A 20,136-nucleotide genomic window follows, 5' to 3' on the forward strand; every position below is an offset into this window, starting at 1 on the left:
TTTTAGTCCCTATAGTTTGAAAGTGATATTTTTAGTCCCTATAATTTGTATTTTAATTACCTTTTAATCCTTACTACAAAAAAATATATAAAAATAATTAGTTACAAATTAGTTATAAATTATCAATTATTTTTTATTACAAATTATCTTACTATAAAGTAGTTACGAATTACTTGTTAGTATTTTTGTAGTTAATTGTAATTGATAATATTACTCATATTTTAATGATAAGGACTAAAATGAAATTAAAATATAAAGTATAGGGATTAAAAATATCACTTTCAAGCTATAGGGACTAAAAGAGAATTAAAATACAAATTATAAGGACTAAAAAAACCACTTTCAAAATTATAGGAACTAAAAGAGAATTAAAATATAAATTATATGAACTAAAAAAATCACTTTCAAATTATAGGGATAAAAAAGATAAGAATCGTGAAACAAGATCAAATGAATAATTTAAAAATAAAAAAAAGGGGAAAGAGTAACCTGAGAACAAGTCGTAAGGCATGCCCTGACTTGGTAAAGTCATCACGCCATGCATGCTCTGTTTCTCCCTATAGGCGTTTTCGCAAACTCAATGAAGAGGGTGCCTAGATGTTGTCAAACTCGTGCCAACTGCTCCGGTGAACACAAACGTTACTGAATCATCGCACACGCACACACAACAAACAAAAGGATAAGTTTACATAATATTAGCACACAAAAATACATGCATAATGATGTACATCAAAACAGACAAAAATGATAATCACAACATATAATACGAAATAAAATAGCAACCAAAAAGTATTTTCAAACAAGATGCCATGTTACATCATAAAATCATCCGCAACAATATACACACATGATACGATGCAACATGTTTAACAATAATGCATCTGACAAACTCGATTGCTTGAAGATTTTTAGTCATCGAGTGATCAATTAGTAATGTTCCTTAACAAGGAGTAATATAAGACCGATCATTTGGTGAATAACCAGATATTATCACTAAGTGACTGTGACATTGTCTAAATATTCGTACGAGTGTGGTTACAACCATGACACGAACGTAGATTTGTGTGTTCATATATCATCAAGGTCCTATCTAAGTAGCCGCCAGTAGCCTTTTTGCACTTGTCTGAGACTAAGTACTTGCTCATTTACAGAATGCATATTCATCATGCCCAGAAGAATGCATTAAAACCAAAAATTACACACACAAGTGTGTATATATAAGAGATCAAATTATCTCGTGTAATTTTGATAATTATTATATTATTTTATAATTTTCAACGTGATAATATTTTCATAAAATTCATATTTGAATTAATTTCTTTTACATAATTTACATATGTAAAATTTAATATTAATCTAAAATTATTTGTTACCTCATTTATATAGATTAAATCGACATTATATAATTTCAAAATATATTAAAATATAAATCATTTGATCATCTTGTTGTTGTTCAATTTTAAAAAAAATTGATATAAATAATTTTGATAATATATAAATATAATTTAATGGTTGAATTAAAAAAAACACATTTTATATCGTTGTAAAAATGAATAATTATCAAAGTTACACCTATGTAATTTGATCCTCCTTTTATATATATATATATATATATCACCACTTAGACCTTCACATGGAGAACAAACATCATCAATACACTTGAGTCTTTAAACATCAAGCTACAGCTAGAATTTGGTCACTAAGGGTCTTAACATCGTGGCTACATCATGTGTAGCTCTAAGTACAAATAAACCATAAATTGGGACTTGGTAAATCTTCAATCTCTTGTGATTTCTTTATTTTGCATTTTAAACTTACGCAATTGAATTGCCATGTTTCACTTGAAAGTCTTAAATGAGTTTTAACAAATCTAATTAACTCCAAATTTATATTAGTGTGTTACTATTCTAAAATTAATTCTATTTAAAGTATAACATATTATATTAGAAGTAAATATTTTAAAATATTATTTTAATATTATAATTATATAATAAAATTATAATGATTAAATATTATATATAATAATAATTGTAATGAATATTATTAAGTAAAGAGAAAAAAGTGTATGAATGTAAACAAAATTATGAATCAATTACCAGATAAAACATAGGCTTTTTTAATATGTAAGAAGGAAAGAAAAGTACATACACAAGAATACAATAACTTACACATATATGTGGAAGCAATGTCTTCCAAGATTATTTTGATGATGCCAAAGAATCAAGATTTAAGCAAATTCCAAAGATTCAAGAATCAAGTTTTAAGAATCAAGATTCAAGAACCAAGTTTCAAGAATAATCAAGATCAAGATTCAAGAATCAAGAGAAGACTCAATCATGATAAGTACTAAAAAAGTTTTTCAAAACATTGAGTAGCACAAGAAGTTTTCACAAAATCATTACCAAAGAGCTTTTTTCTCTGGTAATCGATTACTAGAAGGTAGTAATCGATTACCAGTGTTTTAAAACGTTAAAATTTCAAATTTCAAGAGTCACAACTTGTGTTTAAACATTTTCAAATCATTTTAAACTTGTGTAATCGATCACACAATACTTGTAATTGATTACCAGAGCTTCTAAACGTTTTAATTTTCAAAATTTAAAATGAAAAGTCACATATGTTGATGTGTAATCGATTACCAGTGATTGATTTCGAAAAATACATTTCTGAAAGTCACAATTCTTTAAGTGACTTGTTTCTGAAGATTCTTTCAAAAGTCATAACTTTTTAAGTGACTAGTTTTAAAGAAATTGCCAAGAGTCACAAGCTTTGACTTGAGTCATCAAGATATTATAAATATGTGGCCATGGCATGAGTTTCAATCATCAATCATCAATCATCTTTGAATCGTCTATCTTTCAATCTTTACAACATCATCTCTCAACATCTTTCAATATCTTTCTACAGAATTTTCTGATTCATTTCTCTTCATCTTTCTAAAAGTTTTTTATCAACACTTTCTCTTCCAAGAAAAGTTCTTTATTCAAAAACTTGTGTTATTCATCTTTTTCATTCTCTTCTCCCTTTGCCAAAAGAACGAAGGACTAATCGCTTGAATTCTTTTGTGTCTCTCTTCTCCCTTACAAAAGATTCAAAGGACTAACCGCCTGAGAATTCTTTTGATTATTCTCTTCCCCTTAAGCAAAAGATTTCAAAGGACTAACCGCCTGAGATATCTTTTGTTTCCCCTTAGAAAGATTCAAAGGACTAACCGCCTGAGAATTCTTTGTCCCGACACATTGGAGGGTACATCCTTTGTGGTACAAGTAGAGGGTACATCTACTTGGGGATTGTTATACTGAGAACAAGAGAGGGTACATCTCTTGTGGATCAGTTCAAGTGGAGGATACATCCACTTGGTTTATCAAAAAGAACAAGGGAGGGTACATCCCTTGTGGATCTTTGGCTTGTAAAGGATTTTACAAGGTTGAAAGAAATCTCAAGAACTGTAGGTTGCTTGGGGACTGGATGTAGACACGGTTTGTGGCCGAACCAGTATAAATCTTGTGTTTGTCTTCTTCTTCCCTACACTCTTTAATTTCCGTTGTGTACTTTTAATTATCGCTTTTACTTTTGGTTAAGTTTCTATTTTTGTTCTTTACTTTCTTAACTTAGTAGTAAAAGCCTAATTGAATCTAGTAGCATTAAGAATGATATTTTTTAATTAGTCAAGACACGTTAATAATTAATTCAACCCCCTCTTCTTAATTATTCCGAGGCCACTTGATCCAACAATATCATGTTTAATCACCAATGAAGTTAAATCTCCTTAGTATATAAAACTTGGTTTATATATAATGCATAGATGGTGCAATCCGGTTACTTGTATTTTTCAAGTACAATCTATAGAATCAGTCAAAACTTGTTAAGAAAAGTGTCTACGCTACCAATAAAACTACAAGCAAGATTACTTAAATTTCCTCCTTCCTTTATTTCATTGAAATGGTGTATTTATAGTGATATACATTGATGATCTGACACTTATGGCCATAATAGAAAGGGACAATGATAACAGAAAGGAATAATAGAATAACAACTAGTATAATTGCTAGTAACAAAATGGATAATGTTTGTCGGTAAGGGTCTCTCCAAAAGGGTGCAATCAAATGTAATCCTGCAAGTATGTTGGTCTCTTGTGTGTTCGTGTGGGCCTGGTGTTATCTGGGTTATTGTTGCTATCAATACCCTCCTCTAGAAGAACAACCTTGTCCCCAAGGTTGTAGGAGGTGCAAAGAGAATTCCAATCCTCCCAAGAGGTGTCCTCAGGAGCTAGGCCTGCCCACTGAACCAAAGCCTTCCGAACTGGGGGGTCGTGGTTGTGGTCCCACTTCCAATCCAAAATGGAAAGTGGTTCGGCCACGGGATGATTGTTTGGCTGAAGTGGAGGTAGAGGATTTAGTGTTGTGGGCGTGGGTCCCTTGTAAGGTGTCAAGAGTGAGACATGAAATACCAGATGATTTTTGGAGATCGTGGGAAGTTGGAGACGATAAGCTATAGCACCAATGTGTTCCTGAATGCAAAAAGGACCATAGAAACGCTTGGAGTAGTGGGGTTGGAGAGATGTCTGACGATAAGGGCGGAGTCGCACAAAAACCCAATCGCCGATGTTAAAATGCATGTCCCGGCGGTGGGAGTCAACGCTTTTCTTCATTGTAGCTTGTGCTTTGGCAAGGCGACTTTGAAGTAATGAATGAAGTTAGGTCTTGGTTGTCAAGAGGGAGTCCACGACCTCAATGTGTGAATCACCTTCTAAGTATCTGGGAATTGAATGAGGGGCTTTACCATAAGTGGCTTCAAAAGGGGAGATGCCAATAGCCGAATGGATAGTGGTGTTATAACACCACTCTGTGAGGGAGAGGAACGACAACCACTGTGATGGTTTATCGTGAATGAAAGCCTAAAGGTACTGTTCGAGTAGCCTGTTGAGCACTTCGGTTTGGCCGTCTGTCTTGGGGTGGTAAGTGATGCTCAGGCGTAGCTTGGTGCCGGAGAGACAAAATAACTCGTTCCAAAATCTACTAATGAATATGGGATCGCAATTAGACATGATGCTTCTCGGAAAACCATGGAGTTTACAAACAATGTCAATGAACAATAAAGCAACCTTGTGAGTGGTATAAAATGGGGGTAAAGTGTCAAAATGAGCCCCTTTAGTAAAACGGTCAACCACAACGAGGATAACAGAGAATCCATGGGACAGCGGAAGGCCAATGATGAAATCCATTGATAAGTCTTCCCAAATAGTTGAGGGAATGGGAAGAAGATGAAGAAGGCCAGCTGGACTTGATGGCCCAACCACGCGAAGGTCATGATCCGGGAGGTGTAATCAGTAACAGTAGGCCCCAACTCCTGTAGCCATTGGACGCCTAATACAATATCCACCCCACTGAGGCCCAAAACAAAAAGGTCTGGGCTAAAGACATGACCCTAGATCGTGAGTGTAGTGTTAGGGAAAACCTTTTGGCAGATGAGTGTGCCACTATCGCCTACCATGACTCGGGGCGGGTCAATAGCGGTGGTGGGCAGGGAAAGGAATTAGGCAACGCGAAAGGTGGCAGGGGCAGGCATTCCCGATACACGCGAAAGGTGGCAGGGGTAGGCATTCCCGATAGCGCATTAAGACTCAACTGCGAAGTGTCTGGTAGCGGAAGAAGTTGTACCTCGCAATCGGGGTCTTATGGTGTGATCGTCGATGAGGTTGAGTTCTCGTCCGCGATGAGGAGCTGCAGGCGGAGTTTACAATGGTGGCCCACCACCCATTTGTCATCGTAATGATAACAGAGGTCGTGGTCTCTACAAGAGGCTAACTCCTCAAGGGAGAGGCGTTTCACCGATAGTTTGGACTGTGGCGGAGCACTCGTGGTTGGTGGTGGTTGTGACGGTATTTGCAGCAGTGTGGACAAAAATCATGGAAGACATCAGCAATCCTGGAGTTTGGCTAGGGCGATGGCTTGCGGCAACGACAATGGCTGCAACACCTGTACCTCGCAACGGAGTTCAAGGATGAGACCAGAAATGAAACAGCTCAGAAGAAAGGGGTAAGCAAGCCCGACCGTTCGATTAGCCAATCGCTCAAATTCAAAAAGGTAATCGTTGATGGTGCCCTTCTGTTGGAGCTTGAATAAGGCGTCGTGGGGGTCATCATAGAAGGACGGAGCAAATCGAGCTTTGAGGGCCTGGAGCATTGCAGGCCATGAGGTCAGAAGATCATTGCGGTTCATCCACTGATACCAGCACAGAGTTAGGCCATCCATGTAGAAGGATGCTATTGTCAAACGCTCATTATCAGGTATACATTGGTAGTCGAAGAACTGGATGATTTTAAAAATCCACCCCAGGGGATCTTGACCGTCAAATTGGGGAACATCCAACTTCATGTACGGGCGGGGAAGTGGAGACAAGGTGGTGAGGATTTGGGTGAAATGGGAGGAGGGAGGGTGAGGTGTGCGAGACCCTCGAGAATGGAGTCGATCTTGGAATCCATGGTCGATTGGATTTGGGCTAAAGATGCATGGTTCTGAGCGAGGGACTGGTGACTCTGGGTAAGGCAGAGCACAACCTCCTCGAGTCACTTTGTGGTAGCTTGCCTGGTATTGTGTTTAGGGATGGAAGAGGCGACAGGGCAGGTCGGACCAAAATTGTTAGGAAAAGTGTCTACGCTACCAATAAAACTACATGTAATATTACTTAAATTTCCTCCTTTATTTCATTGAAATGGTGTATTTATAGTGATATATACTAATGATCTGACACTTATGGCCATAACAGAAATGGACACTGATAACAGAAAGGAATAACAGTTAATATAATGACTAGTAATAGAATGGATAATGCTTGTGGACAAGGGTCTCTCCGAAAGGGTGCAATCAAATATAATCCTGTAGGTATGTTGGTCTCTTGTGTGTTCTTGTGGGCCTGGTGTTATCTGGGCTGTTGTTGCTATCAAAACTTTAGAAGCCTAGCATATACTCAATTTGTATATTTGCTTGGAGGTTAGAAACGTAATTCCAGCGCATTGGAATCAAACTGAATGCAGTGAACGGCAAATAACCAAGATAAGGTGAAAACAACTTACGTGAGGTCCAAGTAACAAGAAGGATGACCCGCTACCATTGTTAATTAACAATACTCATGAATCATGATTGATATTTTGTTGGAGTCGAGTTTCTCCCACATTAATCTCAAATCCACAACAAATTAATGGAAATCTAAATTGTTGGTGTAATACTCTCATAGTCTCGTATATGAATCTGTAGGAATTATATATATATATATATATATATATATATATATATATATATATATATATATATATATATATATACTGAATTTATATTATTTTTTGTTACTGCATGTATTTTATGAACGTAGATCTGTCCACTACATAAGTCCACAATACCACCATCACCACGTAAGCCTAAAAACAAAAGGAAGAAAACACGAATTTTATGTTATGACTTCAACTCGGGCCGGCAAATCATAATTAACTAATCCATTCCTTCATCCTAATTAAACATTCGTATAGATACTACTATCATTTAATTTAGGTTTGTATGGGTAATAATCATATGAATGAGAGGATCTTATATATAACTGCTCATATATAAGTGCTCATATATAACTGCTCAAGAGTTCCTAATGTGCCACGTGTCCTTGAAACTGTCACCTTCTCGTATTGCGGAGAAAGATACCTTGTCAAACAAGAAAAAAAAAACCATTTATTTCTCTTATTTTTCATTCCATATATATTTCAATTTTTCAACCCATGATCCATCCCCCTTTTGTCTCATATCGTTTCATCTGTTTGACTTTCGGATTATCAACAAACACGTACTGAACCTCACTCATGGAATCCTGGTTCATCATCCTCGTCTCTCTGAGTGTCTGCGTGTTCATAAGAACCATATTTTTCTCTCTTCACAACAAAACCATCACCACCCCTCCTGGCCCCACCCACATCCCAATCATCTCAAACATCCTATGGCTCCGAAAAACCTTAAAACTCGAACCGATCCTCCGAACCCTCCACGCCAAATACGGTCCCATGGTAACTCTCCGCATTGGATCACGCCCCGCCATATTTATCGCCGACAGAACCCTGGCCCACCAAGCCCTAATCCAAAACGGTTCCTTTTTCTCCGACCGCCCCAAAGGCCTCGCCACCGGTAAAATCCTCAACAGCAACCAACACAGCATCAGCTCCGCCTCCTACGGCCCCACGTGGCGCGCCCTCCGCCGCAATCTCGCCTCTGAGATGCTCCACCCCTCACGCGCCAGGTCCTTCTCCGGAATCCGCAAGTGGGTCCTACACACCCTCCTCACGCGCCTCAAATCAGATTCACAATCCAACTATTCAGTAAAAGTCGTTAACCATTTTCAATACGCCATGTTCTGCTTGCTTGTGTTCATGTGCTTCGGTGAAAGGCTTGACGATGGGATAGTCAGAGACATCGAGCGCGTGCAGCGACAAATGCTTCTGCGGCTCAGTAGGTTCAACGTGCTGAATTTCTGGCCAAGGGTCACGCGCGTTTTGTGCCGCAAACGTTGGGAGGAGTTGCTGAGGTTTCGCAAGGAGCAAGAGGACGTGTTGGTTCCACTAATAAGAGCCAAGAAGGAAAAGCGAGACAAAGACAATGAAGGTTCATTAAACGACGACGTAGTTGTTTCCTATGTTGACACTTTGTTGGATTTGCAATTACCTGAAGAGAAACGCAAGCTGAATGAAGGGGAACTTGTTACGCTCTGTAACGAGTTTTTGAATGCGGGTACAGATACAACTTCCACAGCGTTGCAGTGGATAATGGCGAATTTGGTGAAGTACCCTCACGTGCAAGAAAAGGTGGTGGATGAGATTAGAGAAGTAGTTGGTGAGAGAGAAGAGAGGGAAGTGAAAGAAGAAGACTTGCAGAAACTACCTTATCTGAAAGCTGTGATTTTGGAAGGGTTAAGGCGACACCCACCAGGGCACTTTGTTTTGCCTCATGCCGTGACTGAAGACGTGATTTTGAAGGATTATTTGGTGCCTAAGAATGGGACAGTGAATTTCATGGTGGCGGAGATAGGGTTAGACCCTAAGGTATGGGAGGATCCAATGGCGTTTAAGCCAGAGAGGTTTATGAATGATGAAGGGTTTGATTTTGATATAACTGGGAGTAAAGAGATTAAGATGATGCCGTTTGGTGCTGGGAGAAGGATATGCCCTGGATATAACTTGGCTTTGCTTCATTTGGAGTACTTTGTGGCTAATTTGGTTTGGAATTTTGAGTGGAAGGTTCCTGAGGGAGGGGATGTGGATTTTTCGGAGAAACAGGAATTTACTACTGTCATGAAAAATGCATTGCAGCTTCATCTTTCTCCTAGGGTCTAGACTGATCTGTACTGATTGTACACATCTCATTATGCAATAAGGAAAATGTCTATCAATATTCAATGATAGGTTGGAAAATAATTTCATGATGTATAATTGGGAACTGTTATCAATTTCCTTTTTTTGTTCTATTTCCTGCTATGCTTGAGTTTGATCCTATGGCAGACCCAATCGTTGTTGATCTAATAGCTCTGTCTCTTATTTCGTGTGCTTTGGCCGGCTTAATGTTTTGTTTTTGCTTCTGAGTTCGTTTGTTTGGATCATTGTTTAATGTTGAATGATGGGCCAATTATACTTTGGGATGCTATGTATTCTTTGGATACTGGTGTGTGGTCTTGGGGCATTAATTGGTGCAGAAGACTAATTGGAATTTTATTCGATGATTCATCATCGTCTACCAATGTGCACTAACGCTAGGACACATGTTGTTCATTTTTCTCATTATTATTGTACCATATATTTTTGCTGAGTTGCAAATTAATTTAACGGCAAGTGTCTAAAAAATAATAATTTAATGGCAGACCATGGGATCCCATTTAGATGCTTGAGTTAGGCCACGTGTATTTGAGGGCATTAATTTGAATTCTGGTGATTTAGTTCATCTGATCAATTTAGATTAGCTAGGTTTCCGTATGTATGGAGTTATCATTTGAAATTGAGCTAATTACATTTTTTGATTTTCTTTTATTAGTTTTTTTTTGTGGGGAATATTAGCATATATTGGACCTGAAATGCACTTTTAATTTTTGTTAATTTGGATTTAATTTTGGTTTGGGTTTAAATATATTTTTTGTTTATCCAATTTAAAGTTTTTTTAAAATTTTTCATTTTTTAGATTTTTTTACAAGGACAAAAATTAAAAAAAAATACTATCATTTATAAGGATTAAAATAAAAAATGATATATTTACAAAGATAAAAAATTTAAGTTTATAATTAATAGGGATGAGTATACGGACCGGGTCTAACCCGTTTAAGGCTCAGCATGTGAAGTCTGCATTTTATAAAGACTAGAAAAGTTTGATTCTAAAAATATACTATTTTTAAGTCCATTTCGACCCACAAAATCCATTGAACCAATGCCGTATGCCTTATCATGGCGTTACTCTACCGCCGAGTTAAAGGAGTCTTGTTTGATTCAATTCCTATATAAGGAACTAGCCAATATTACTAGTACATCTATTTTTTACTGCATATACTTATTATATAAATGGAATTATTATATATGTACATCAATATATAATTTGCATAATGACTTAGTAAAATAATAATAATGTTTTAATATTGGATTTGACCAATATTAATGGAATACATTATTTCAAAATTGAGTCTCCAAGTCATTCTAATCATAACACCAAATTCATTTCATTGATACATTAACGTACTCATTAACGTACTTATTAATTCAAATATTTCATTGAATCATTGATAAATGGATTCTATTTGTCCTAGTTTGCAGGCCTAAATTATTTTAAAAAAAATATATAAAATTAGAGCAATTTTTTTCTTTTATTTTTTAGGCTAAAATATAAGTTTTTTTATCAGCTAAAGAAATATATTAAAAATGAGAATACAAGTAATCTTAACTTAAAGTTCAAACAAATAGTCTTAAATATAATATAAAATATCATGAAGTTTACAACTTATCCAATAAATGCCAAAGTCCAAGCATCACATAGATACAAAAACTAAATATTAATTCTTAAAGTCTTAACAACAGTCAAGATAGTTGAAATACAAACCAAATAAACATCCTTAGAGTCTTAACCATTAAAATATTCAAATACACACAACTAAATCAAACATAAAACATTCTTAAATCAAATACACCAAACAAATGTAATCAAGATTCAAGCATTTACAATCACAACATTTGACTCCATGTTTGATGTAACTTCATTATCTTTCCCAATCTCCACACTTTCACCTTTTCCTACAATTTATCACAACATCATAAGTATAAAGTATGTTACTTAAAAAGACAAATAATAAATAATTTAATGTAACATCTAAGAAAGTAATATAGCATTTACCATCAAATCCTAATCTCCAATTTCTAATACATATCAAGGCTTGTACATTTTTAAGAAGAAGTGCAGTTCAGTATTTATTAAGCACCCTAGAACCAACACTAAATGATAATTTGGAAGCTAGAGTTGTAATTTGAATGCTTAAAATGTCACAAGCCATCGATGCAAGTTTTAGAAACCTAGCTATATTCTCCTTCCAATATTACAAAAGATCTAAATTTGGATGATATTGAGAAGAAAGATTTTGCTCTTCCAAATATGCGTCCAAATGAGATTTATTCACATCCGACAAATTTTCATTTTCATATTGTATAAACTCCTATGTTATTTAAAAAAAATCGTAAGTAAAGGTGAAAAAAAAGAGTAAAGTAAACAAAATAAAAAGACTAAAAGAGTAAACAAAAACATGAACTTACATTCACAATAAGCCACTGTGATGTTGATGACTTTCCACTAGCAAAAGTACTAACAGACGAAGTCCCTTGTGATGAACATTGACTTGAAGCAACATTGCAAGTTGTTTGTTTTTTCGAATACAACTTAACATACTCATTATATAAAGTATACAACTTGTGCTTCACAATTTTCAACTTTGCTTCAACAGCCATTGAATCAAGACCAAGCTTTGAATAACAGAATCTCAAAAATCCAAACTTGAAACGATGATCTAGAATGCACCTAAAGGATAGACTTGTGCTATAATCACTCTAATATTTATCAATTTTTTTCATTTAAGTTGTCATGGCTCTAATTGTCTCATATTCATTAATAAAATTTTTAATCAATAAGCATTCAATTTTCGTCACTTGCATGAAATACAAATTGGATGTAGGATAAGAAGAACCAAATATCAACTCAATAATTTGATAGAATGGATGCAAAAATTCACACATTTTTTCACCTCTATCCCATTCTTCATTAGCAAGACAATTCACATAGCCTATATCTTCAAATTTAAGACTACTAAAAGCACGTCGGTACAAAAGTGCACTCTCAAGCATCAAAAAAGTATAATTTCACCTAGTCACAACATCTAAATGCAAACTCATCTTGGTATTAATACCACCTACTTTAGCAACACAATCTTAGAAAGCCTTCATTCTTCCCTCCAACCCCTTAACATACTTGATGTTTTCTCTAATTTTGTGAATACTACTACTAGTAACTTTCAACCCCTCTTGAACAATAAAATTTAAAATGTGAGCAACACATCATATATGAAAATAATCACCACCACACAATAAAACCATTAGAATGCAAAAAGAAGTTTATCCTTCAAATAGTCTTGCATCTTATTATTAGAATATGCATTATCTAGAGTTAATGAAAAAAATTTGTTTACTCCCCCAATCTTTCAAGAAACTATAAATTATTTTGGTCATTTCACGCCCAAAATGTGGAGTAGGAAAATGGAAAAAATTCAGTATTTTGTTTTGCAACTTCCAATTTTGATCAACATAATGTGTAGTTGATGCAATATAATCCTCTGAAGTACAAGAAGTCCACACATCTGCAATCAAGTTTATTCTACTAGGCAGTTTAGACAAAACATGTTTCAACTTTAGCTTATCATTGTCGTACAATTTGTTCACATTCAAAGTGGCAACACGCCTAAAGGGTAACTTAGCTTCAGGAAACAAATACAATATCAACTCCCTAAACCTCTTATATTCAACAAAAGAGAATGCAACATCATGGTCAATTATCATCATAGAAATCTTCTCATCTAACACCTTTTGATAAATTATTGTACTTCTTCCAGTATGATCAAGCACAAGTTTCCCGACATTAGACTCTGCAATTGAATGTGGCTTTTTCTGACATCTATTCATATGAAAAATTAAAGTTGAAGTTCCACTCAAACTCCCATCGCCCACAAGGTCCCTCTTAAGATACTTACACTTGGCCCTCAATTTTCCATCAGGATGTTTAACAGGTTTTTCAAAATAATTCCACACACCAAATGAAAGATTCTTAGCCCTTTTATTTGCCCTTTCACACTCATTAAGTTCATCTTCTTTAATTTCATTAGGTGAAATAGTATTTTCATCTACTTCAACCTCATCTTCAACATTTTCATACAACAAAGCCTCAAAAGAATCGATAGTTGAATAATTAAAGTTGAAATAATTAAACAAAAAATTTCCTATTAGGCTACTACAAATTAGTTAAGAATTTACAAATAGAACACCCACAAACATTACAAAGCACATATGTTGCAATGATTAGTTCAATCCCGAGTACAATTAATTAAGAATTTACAAATAGAACACCCAAAACATTATAGAACAAGAACATGTTGTAATTTTATTAATAAACCTTATCAAATACCAAATGAGCACCAAATCACATTACATCAGATTATCAAGAGGTTTTAAAGAATACCTGGATCCATAGAGCTTGATCAACACACAGCGGAATCTTACAGCGATCATGAACAATTGGTTTAATGACCTTCCTCAACCGAATCGCCTTCTTCCTTATGGAACCTTCGTTTTCTCTTCAAATGGGGAGAAGAGAAACTGTTTCTTGATTTGGTGTGTTGGGGACCATAACCATGCCTTAGGTTTTAACCTATTAGGATTCTCATTATCCCCTAATGGGCCAAACTGATTTTCACTCATTAAGCTCATATCAATCTTCTGTTGGAAATCTAATGGGCTCATTGAATTAGATCACTTTATATTAAACCAATCTAAATGTAAATAACTAATATAAATGTTATAATATAATATGTAGCCCAAATTAATTAATTAGGAATTATAAAATTCCTAACAATCTTCCACTTGGGCTTCATAATAACCTTAGACATTTATATCACAAAATTATTTAGGCATGCAACCGTATGTTATTTACTTTTAGACTCCTTTTATACAATATGGTCCATTTCATATAGCAACAGGAAACCAGTGCAATTTTTATCACAATTCAGCGTGACTAAGCCACAACGATCACCGTTGTTACTCATACTCGATGACATAGATCAAATATGGATAAGAGGCATGGAAATTACATACAATGTGATCTTAATCATGTTTATTTACAACTAGTCCAAAATTTATTCTTTATAGAGATCAATCCAAAGTGTAATACAAATATTGCACACAAAACAATCTTATAATAGAATGATAAACATCAACTTTATTTCTGTAGAAAATCCAAACAATACAAATATCTGGAAAACATAAGATATAAAACATAAATGGGACTCCCACTAAACTAAGGTACTGTTAGGAATTACACCCATATGAGCAGTGTGCTCATGAAAAACCCTAGGTACCAAACCTTTAGTGAGTGGGTCAGCTAGTATGAAATCAGTCCCTATATGTTTTATGGAAATCTACCTATTCTGAACTCTTTCCTTCACAACCAGAAACTTGATGTCAATGAATTTTGACTTGGTTGTACTCTTATTGTTGTTGGAGTAAAGAACTGCAAAGTTGTTGTCAAAATAAATTTTCAATGGTCTTTCAATGCCATCGACCACACGCAAACTAGTGACAAAGTTTCGTAGTCATATCCCATGATTAGATGCCTCAAAACAAGCAATGAACTCCACAATCATGATTGAAGAAGCTACAAGAGTCTGTTTAGAAGACTTCCAAGAGATAGCTCCTCCAGTCAACATATATACATGTATCCAGAAGTGGAGCGCTTGCTGTCTTGACATCCAGCAAAATCAGAGTCTAAATACCTGATGATCTCTAAATTGTCAGACTTCTGATAAGTGAGCATGTAGCCTTTTGTTCTCTTCAAGTAACACATTACGTGTTTCACTGTCTTCCAATGTTGCAATCCAGGATTACTCAAGTATCTTCCTAGAACTCCTACGACAAATGCTATGTCGGGACGAGTACAAACTTGAGTATACATCAGACTTCCTATTGTTGACGCATAGGGAATCTTTTGCATCTCAATTCTTTCAAGGTCATTATTGGGACATTGATTGAGACTGAATTTGTCTCCTTTAGCTATTGGGGTATCTTCTGATTTACTATCTTTCATGTCGAATCTATCAAGTACTTTATCGATATAGCTCTCTTGTGACAACCTTAGGATACCTTGAGAGCAATCTCGTAGTATCTTAATACCTAACACAAAAGAAGCTTCCCCGAGATCTTTCATTTCGAAATTTTTTGTTAGAAATCTCTTGGTCTCCTGTAAGAAGCCTATATCTCTGCTAGCAAGCAGTATATCATCGACATATAATACCAAGAATATGTATTTACTCCCACTAAACTTATGATATACATAATCATCAACTACATTTGCCTCGAAACCATATGAGGTAATGACTTGATGGAACTTGTAATACCATTGACGGGAAGCCTGTTTGAGACCATAGATGGATCTCTTTAGTTTGTATACCATGGACTTTGAGTCACCTAACATAAAGTTTTCTGGTTGCATCATATAAATCGTTTCTTCAATGTCACCATTTAGAAACGCAGTCTTAACATCCATCTGATGTAGCTCTAAGTCAAAATGAGCTACCAGTGCCATTATAGTTCTAAAAGAATCCTTTGAAGATACTGGAGAAGAGTTTTCTTTATAGTCAATGTCTTCCATCTGAGTAAAGCCTTTAGCAACTAGACAAGCCTTATATCTCTCGATATTACCCTTTGAATCCTTCTTGGTTTTAAATATCCATTTACAACCAATAGGTTTCACACTTTCAGGAAATTCGACTAGATCCCAAACTTCATTGTCTTTTATAGACTTAATCTCATCCTTCATGGCGTCAATCCATTTTTTAGAGTTATAATTGCGCATAGCTTGACAGAAGTTGATTGGATCATCTTCTGTTAAACCAATGCCATCCTCATGTTCTTGGAGAAATATAATATAATCATTTGAGATTGCACTTCTCCTCTCTCTAATGGATCTCCTTAATGGCACTTCTTGAGGTTTTTGAGGTTTCTCTAAAGGTATTTGAGGGAGAACCTCATTGTTGTCTTGTTCTGGAACAATGTCAATAGTTTGAACATTGTCTTCTATTACTAGAGTTGTGTCTTGAACAGTAATAGGTACGAGGACTTGATCACTGTAAATAACAGGTTCTTCCTCAAAGACAACATTTCTTATGTTCTTATATGTATAAAACAAAATATCAACGTCGGACACATACAAAATACCAACTTTGTACAAGAAATTATGTTCTCTTCCTTCCGAAACTCAACTTCCTCAAGAAATCTCGCATTTCCCGTCTCGAAAAAAGGATCTTAAGGTGGGATTATAAGATTTATAGCTCCGAGAACGTTCAGCATAGCCAACAAAATAGCAGCTAATTGTTCTTGAGTCCATCTTTCTTTCATGTGGCCTATAAGGTCGTGCCTCAGCCGGACAACCCCAAATGTGTCAATGTTTAATGCTTGGCCTTTTACCAGTCCAAAGTTCATAAGGGGTTTTGTTAACTGCTTTACTTGGCACCCTATTAAGGATGTAAACTGCGGTCTTTAAGGCTTCTCCCCAAAGTGACTATGGCAAAGAAGAATGACTAATCATACTTCTCACCATATCCTTAAGAGTTCAATTTCTTCATTCTGCTACACCATTCATGCTAGGTTTTCCCGACATAGTGTATTGCAGAACAATTCCACACCCTTTGAGGAAAAGTGCAAAAGGTCTTGGACGTTGTTCTCCCGATCCATCATATTTGCCATAGTACTCACCACCACGGTCAGATTTGACAGCCTTAACTTTCTTTCCAAGTTGAAGTTCAACCTCAGTCTTGAAAGTCTTAAAAACGTCTAGGGATTGGGACTTCTCATGTATCAAATATAGGTAACCATATCTAGAGTAGTCATCTATGAATGTAATGAAATATTGTTGTCCATTCCAAGAAGTTGTAGGAAAAGGACCACAAATGTCTGTATGCACTAGTTCTAAGACGTCTTTAGCTCTTTCGGCACCTAATTTCCTTATGTTTGTTCATTTTCCCTTTATGCATTCAACATAGATCTCTGGATTCTCTATTTAGAGATATGGCCTAAACGCTTATGCCATAAAGTGGTAGAATTCTCATTCAACTTTCGTTTTGTACCACGCGAACTTATTTGTAGTATTTCATTATAGGAACTAACAACATCAAGCATGTAAAGATTATCAATTAAAGAACCAGAACCAACCATATTTGAATTTTGGTAGAGACTTACTTTATTATTTCCAAATGAACAAGAAAATCCAAATTTGTCCAAACTAGAGATAGAAATCAAATTTCGTCTAAAAGATGGTACAACGAAAGTCTCAAATAAATCCAAATAAAATCCAGTTTTTAACTGTAATCTAAAAGTTCCAATAGCTTCCACTGCAACCTTCTTGCCATCACTCATAAAGATGAGCCTTTCATCATCACTTGGAAATCGGCTCCACAGGCAACCCTGCATAGTCATACTTATGTGAGTAGTAGCACCAGAATCTACCCATCAAGTATCTTTAGATACAAAAGCCAAATTAACTTCAGAACAAACTAGAGTATGAAATTTATCTTTCTTCACACGTCATGCGGCATACTTGGGACACCCTTTCTTCATGTGTCCCGACTTCTTGCAGAAGTAACAGGTAAATTCCTCATCCTTCTTTTGTTTCTTTTGCTGAGAAGTCCCTTCCGCAGCATCCTTAGTCATCTTCCTTTTCTTATTCTGAGAGGTCAAAGTCAAGTGAGCACTTTCAGTCCTATCTCTCTGCAGCTTCTCCTCCTCTTGCACATAGTGAGATATAAGCTCATTGAGGGACCATTTGTCCTTCTGAGTGTTATAGCTCACTTTGAATTGCCCAAAGTGTGCAGGAAGCAAGATCAAAACCAAGTGCACGAGCAGGTCTTCACCAAACTCTAACTTAAGTGACTTGAGTTTTGATATGAGATTGGACATCTCCATAATGTACTCCCTTATGTTCCCTTTACCTTTATACTTCATGGAGATGAGTTTAGCCAAAAGGTTACTTATCTCCGCTTTTTCATTTTTGGCAAAGTATTGCTCAATTTCCTCAAGGAATTTCTTTGCACTTTGAACCTCAGAAATAGAGCCCTGAAATGCCTCTGGAATAGAGCGTTTCATGATCATAAGGCACATTCGGTTGGACCGATCCCACTTCTCAATTTTTACCTCATTAGAGGTTTTCAGAGTGGAAATAGGTCGTTCTGTCCTCAGTGCCAAGTCCAAATCCATACAGCCAAGAACAATTTTTACGACTTCCTTCCAGACCTTAAAATTTGTCTCATTTAGCATTGGGATAGAATTCACTTGGGTAGTAACATTTGTAGCACTAACAATATTAACTAAAAAGAGAATAAAAACTAATAACATGTTCACAAATAATCAAGCAAGTCATATAAAGTATATATAACAAGACATGCAAATATTTTTCAAAACAGATCCATCACAAGATACTCAGCACAACATTAATTCTAGTCTTTGGACAGAGAAATTAATTTGTAATTGGTACTCTCAACGCAATGATCAAATATTGACAATTAGTTTTGTCAAATAATAGTCTTTCTTTGGATCGACTATTGTTCACATGAAAAAAAAACTTTACAATTGTCACATTTATCATCGCAGGTATGTTATTATTTGGCCAAATTGTGTCTTCCTTTAGGCCGAGTGTTGGATCAAGTGGCCTCGGAATAATTAAGAAGGGGAGGTTGAATTAATTATTAATGAACCTTTACTAATTAAAAACCTATCCTTCTTAATGTTACTAGATTCAATTAGGCTTTTACTATAATGTTAAGAAAGTAAAGAAAAAAAATAGAAACTTAACCAAAAGTAAAAGCGATAATTAAAGTGCACAATGGAAATTAAAGAGTGTAGCGAAGAAGAAGATAAACACAAGAGTTTTATACTGGTTCGGCAACAACCCGTGCCTACATCCAGTCCCCAAGCGACCTGCGATCCTTGAGATTTCTTTTCAACCTTGTAAAAACCTTTACCAGCAAAGATCCACAAGGGATGTACCCTCCCTTGTTCTCTTTGAACAACCAAGTGGATGTACCCTCCACTTGAACCGATCCACAAGAGATGTACCCTCTCTTGTTCTCAGTTACAACAACCCAAATAGATGTACCCTCTACTTGTACCACAAAGGATGTACCCTCCAATGTGTTAAGACAAAGTTCTCAAGCATTTAGTCCTTTGAAACTTTGTGAAGGGGAAACAAAAGATATCTCAGGAGGTTAGTCCTTTGAAATCTTTTGTTTAAGGGAAAGGGAAGAATCAAAAGAATTCTCAAACTATGTCATTTTGAATTCTTTGAAAAGGGAGAAGGGAGACACAAAAGAATTCAGGCGATTAGTCCTTTGTTCTTTTGGAAAAGGGAGAAGAGAGACACAAAAAGAATTCAGGCGGTTAGTCCTTGGCGAATTCTTTTTGGCAAAGGGAGAAGAGAGACACAAAAAGAATTCAGGCGGTTAGTCCTTGGCAAATTCTTTTTGGCAAAGGGAGAAGAGAATGAAAGAGATGAATAACAAACTTTTGTTTTCTGTGAAAGAACAAAGTTTGGAAACCAGAAAACTCAGAAAGCTTTTTGGCAAAGGAAGAAGAAGAAGTTCAAGAAGATGTTCAAAGACATTCAAAGGTTGTAAAAGAATATATGAAAAAGTTGTAAGTAATTGTTTTAAATGCAAGTCAAGGTCTTGCTTTTATAGACTCTTCATGTCTGGTCAAGAAAACCATTAGAAGAGTTATAATCTTTAAGAAAAACCTGAAAACCATTGGAAGAGTTATATCTCTTGATTTTT

General features: G+C 35.6%; 1 protein-coding gene across 1 annotated transcript; it reads left to right on the plus strand.

Moving 5' to 3' along the window:
* Positions 1–7,776: 7,776 nt before the first annotated feature.
* On the plus strand, positions 7,777–9,498 carry LOC114402860 (cytochrome P450 89A2-like). Its single transcript, XM_028365545.1, has one exon. The coding sequence runs from the start codon at positions 7,847–7,849 to the stop codon at positions 9,365–9,367; it is 1,521 nt and encodes a 506-aa protein (XP_028221346.1). The 5' UTR covers positions 7,777–7,846; the 3' UTR covers positions 9,368–9,498.
* Positions 9,499–20,136: the final 10,638 nt, after the last annotated feature.

Source organism: Glycine soja, chromosome 20 (assembly GCF_004193775.1).
Source record: "Glycine soja cultivar W05 chromosome 20, ASM419377v2, whole genome shotgun sequence".
Classification (NCBI taxonomy): Eukaryota; Viridiplantae; Streptophyta; class Magnoliopsida; order Fabales; family Fabaceae; genus Glycine; species Glycine soja.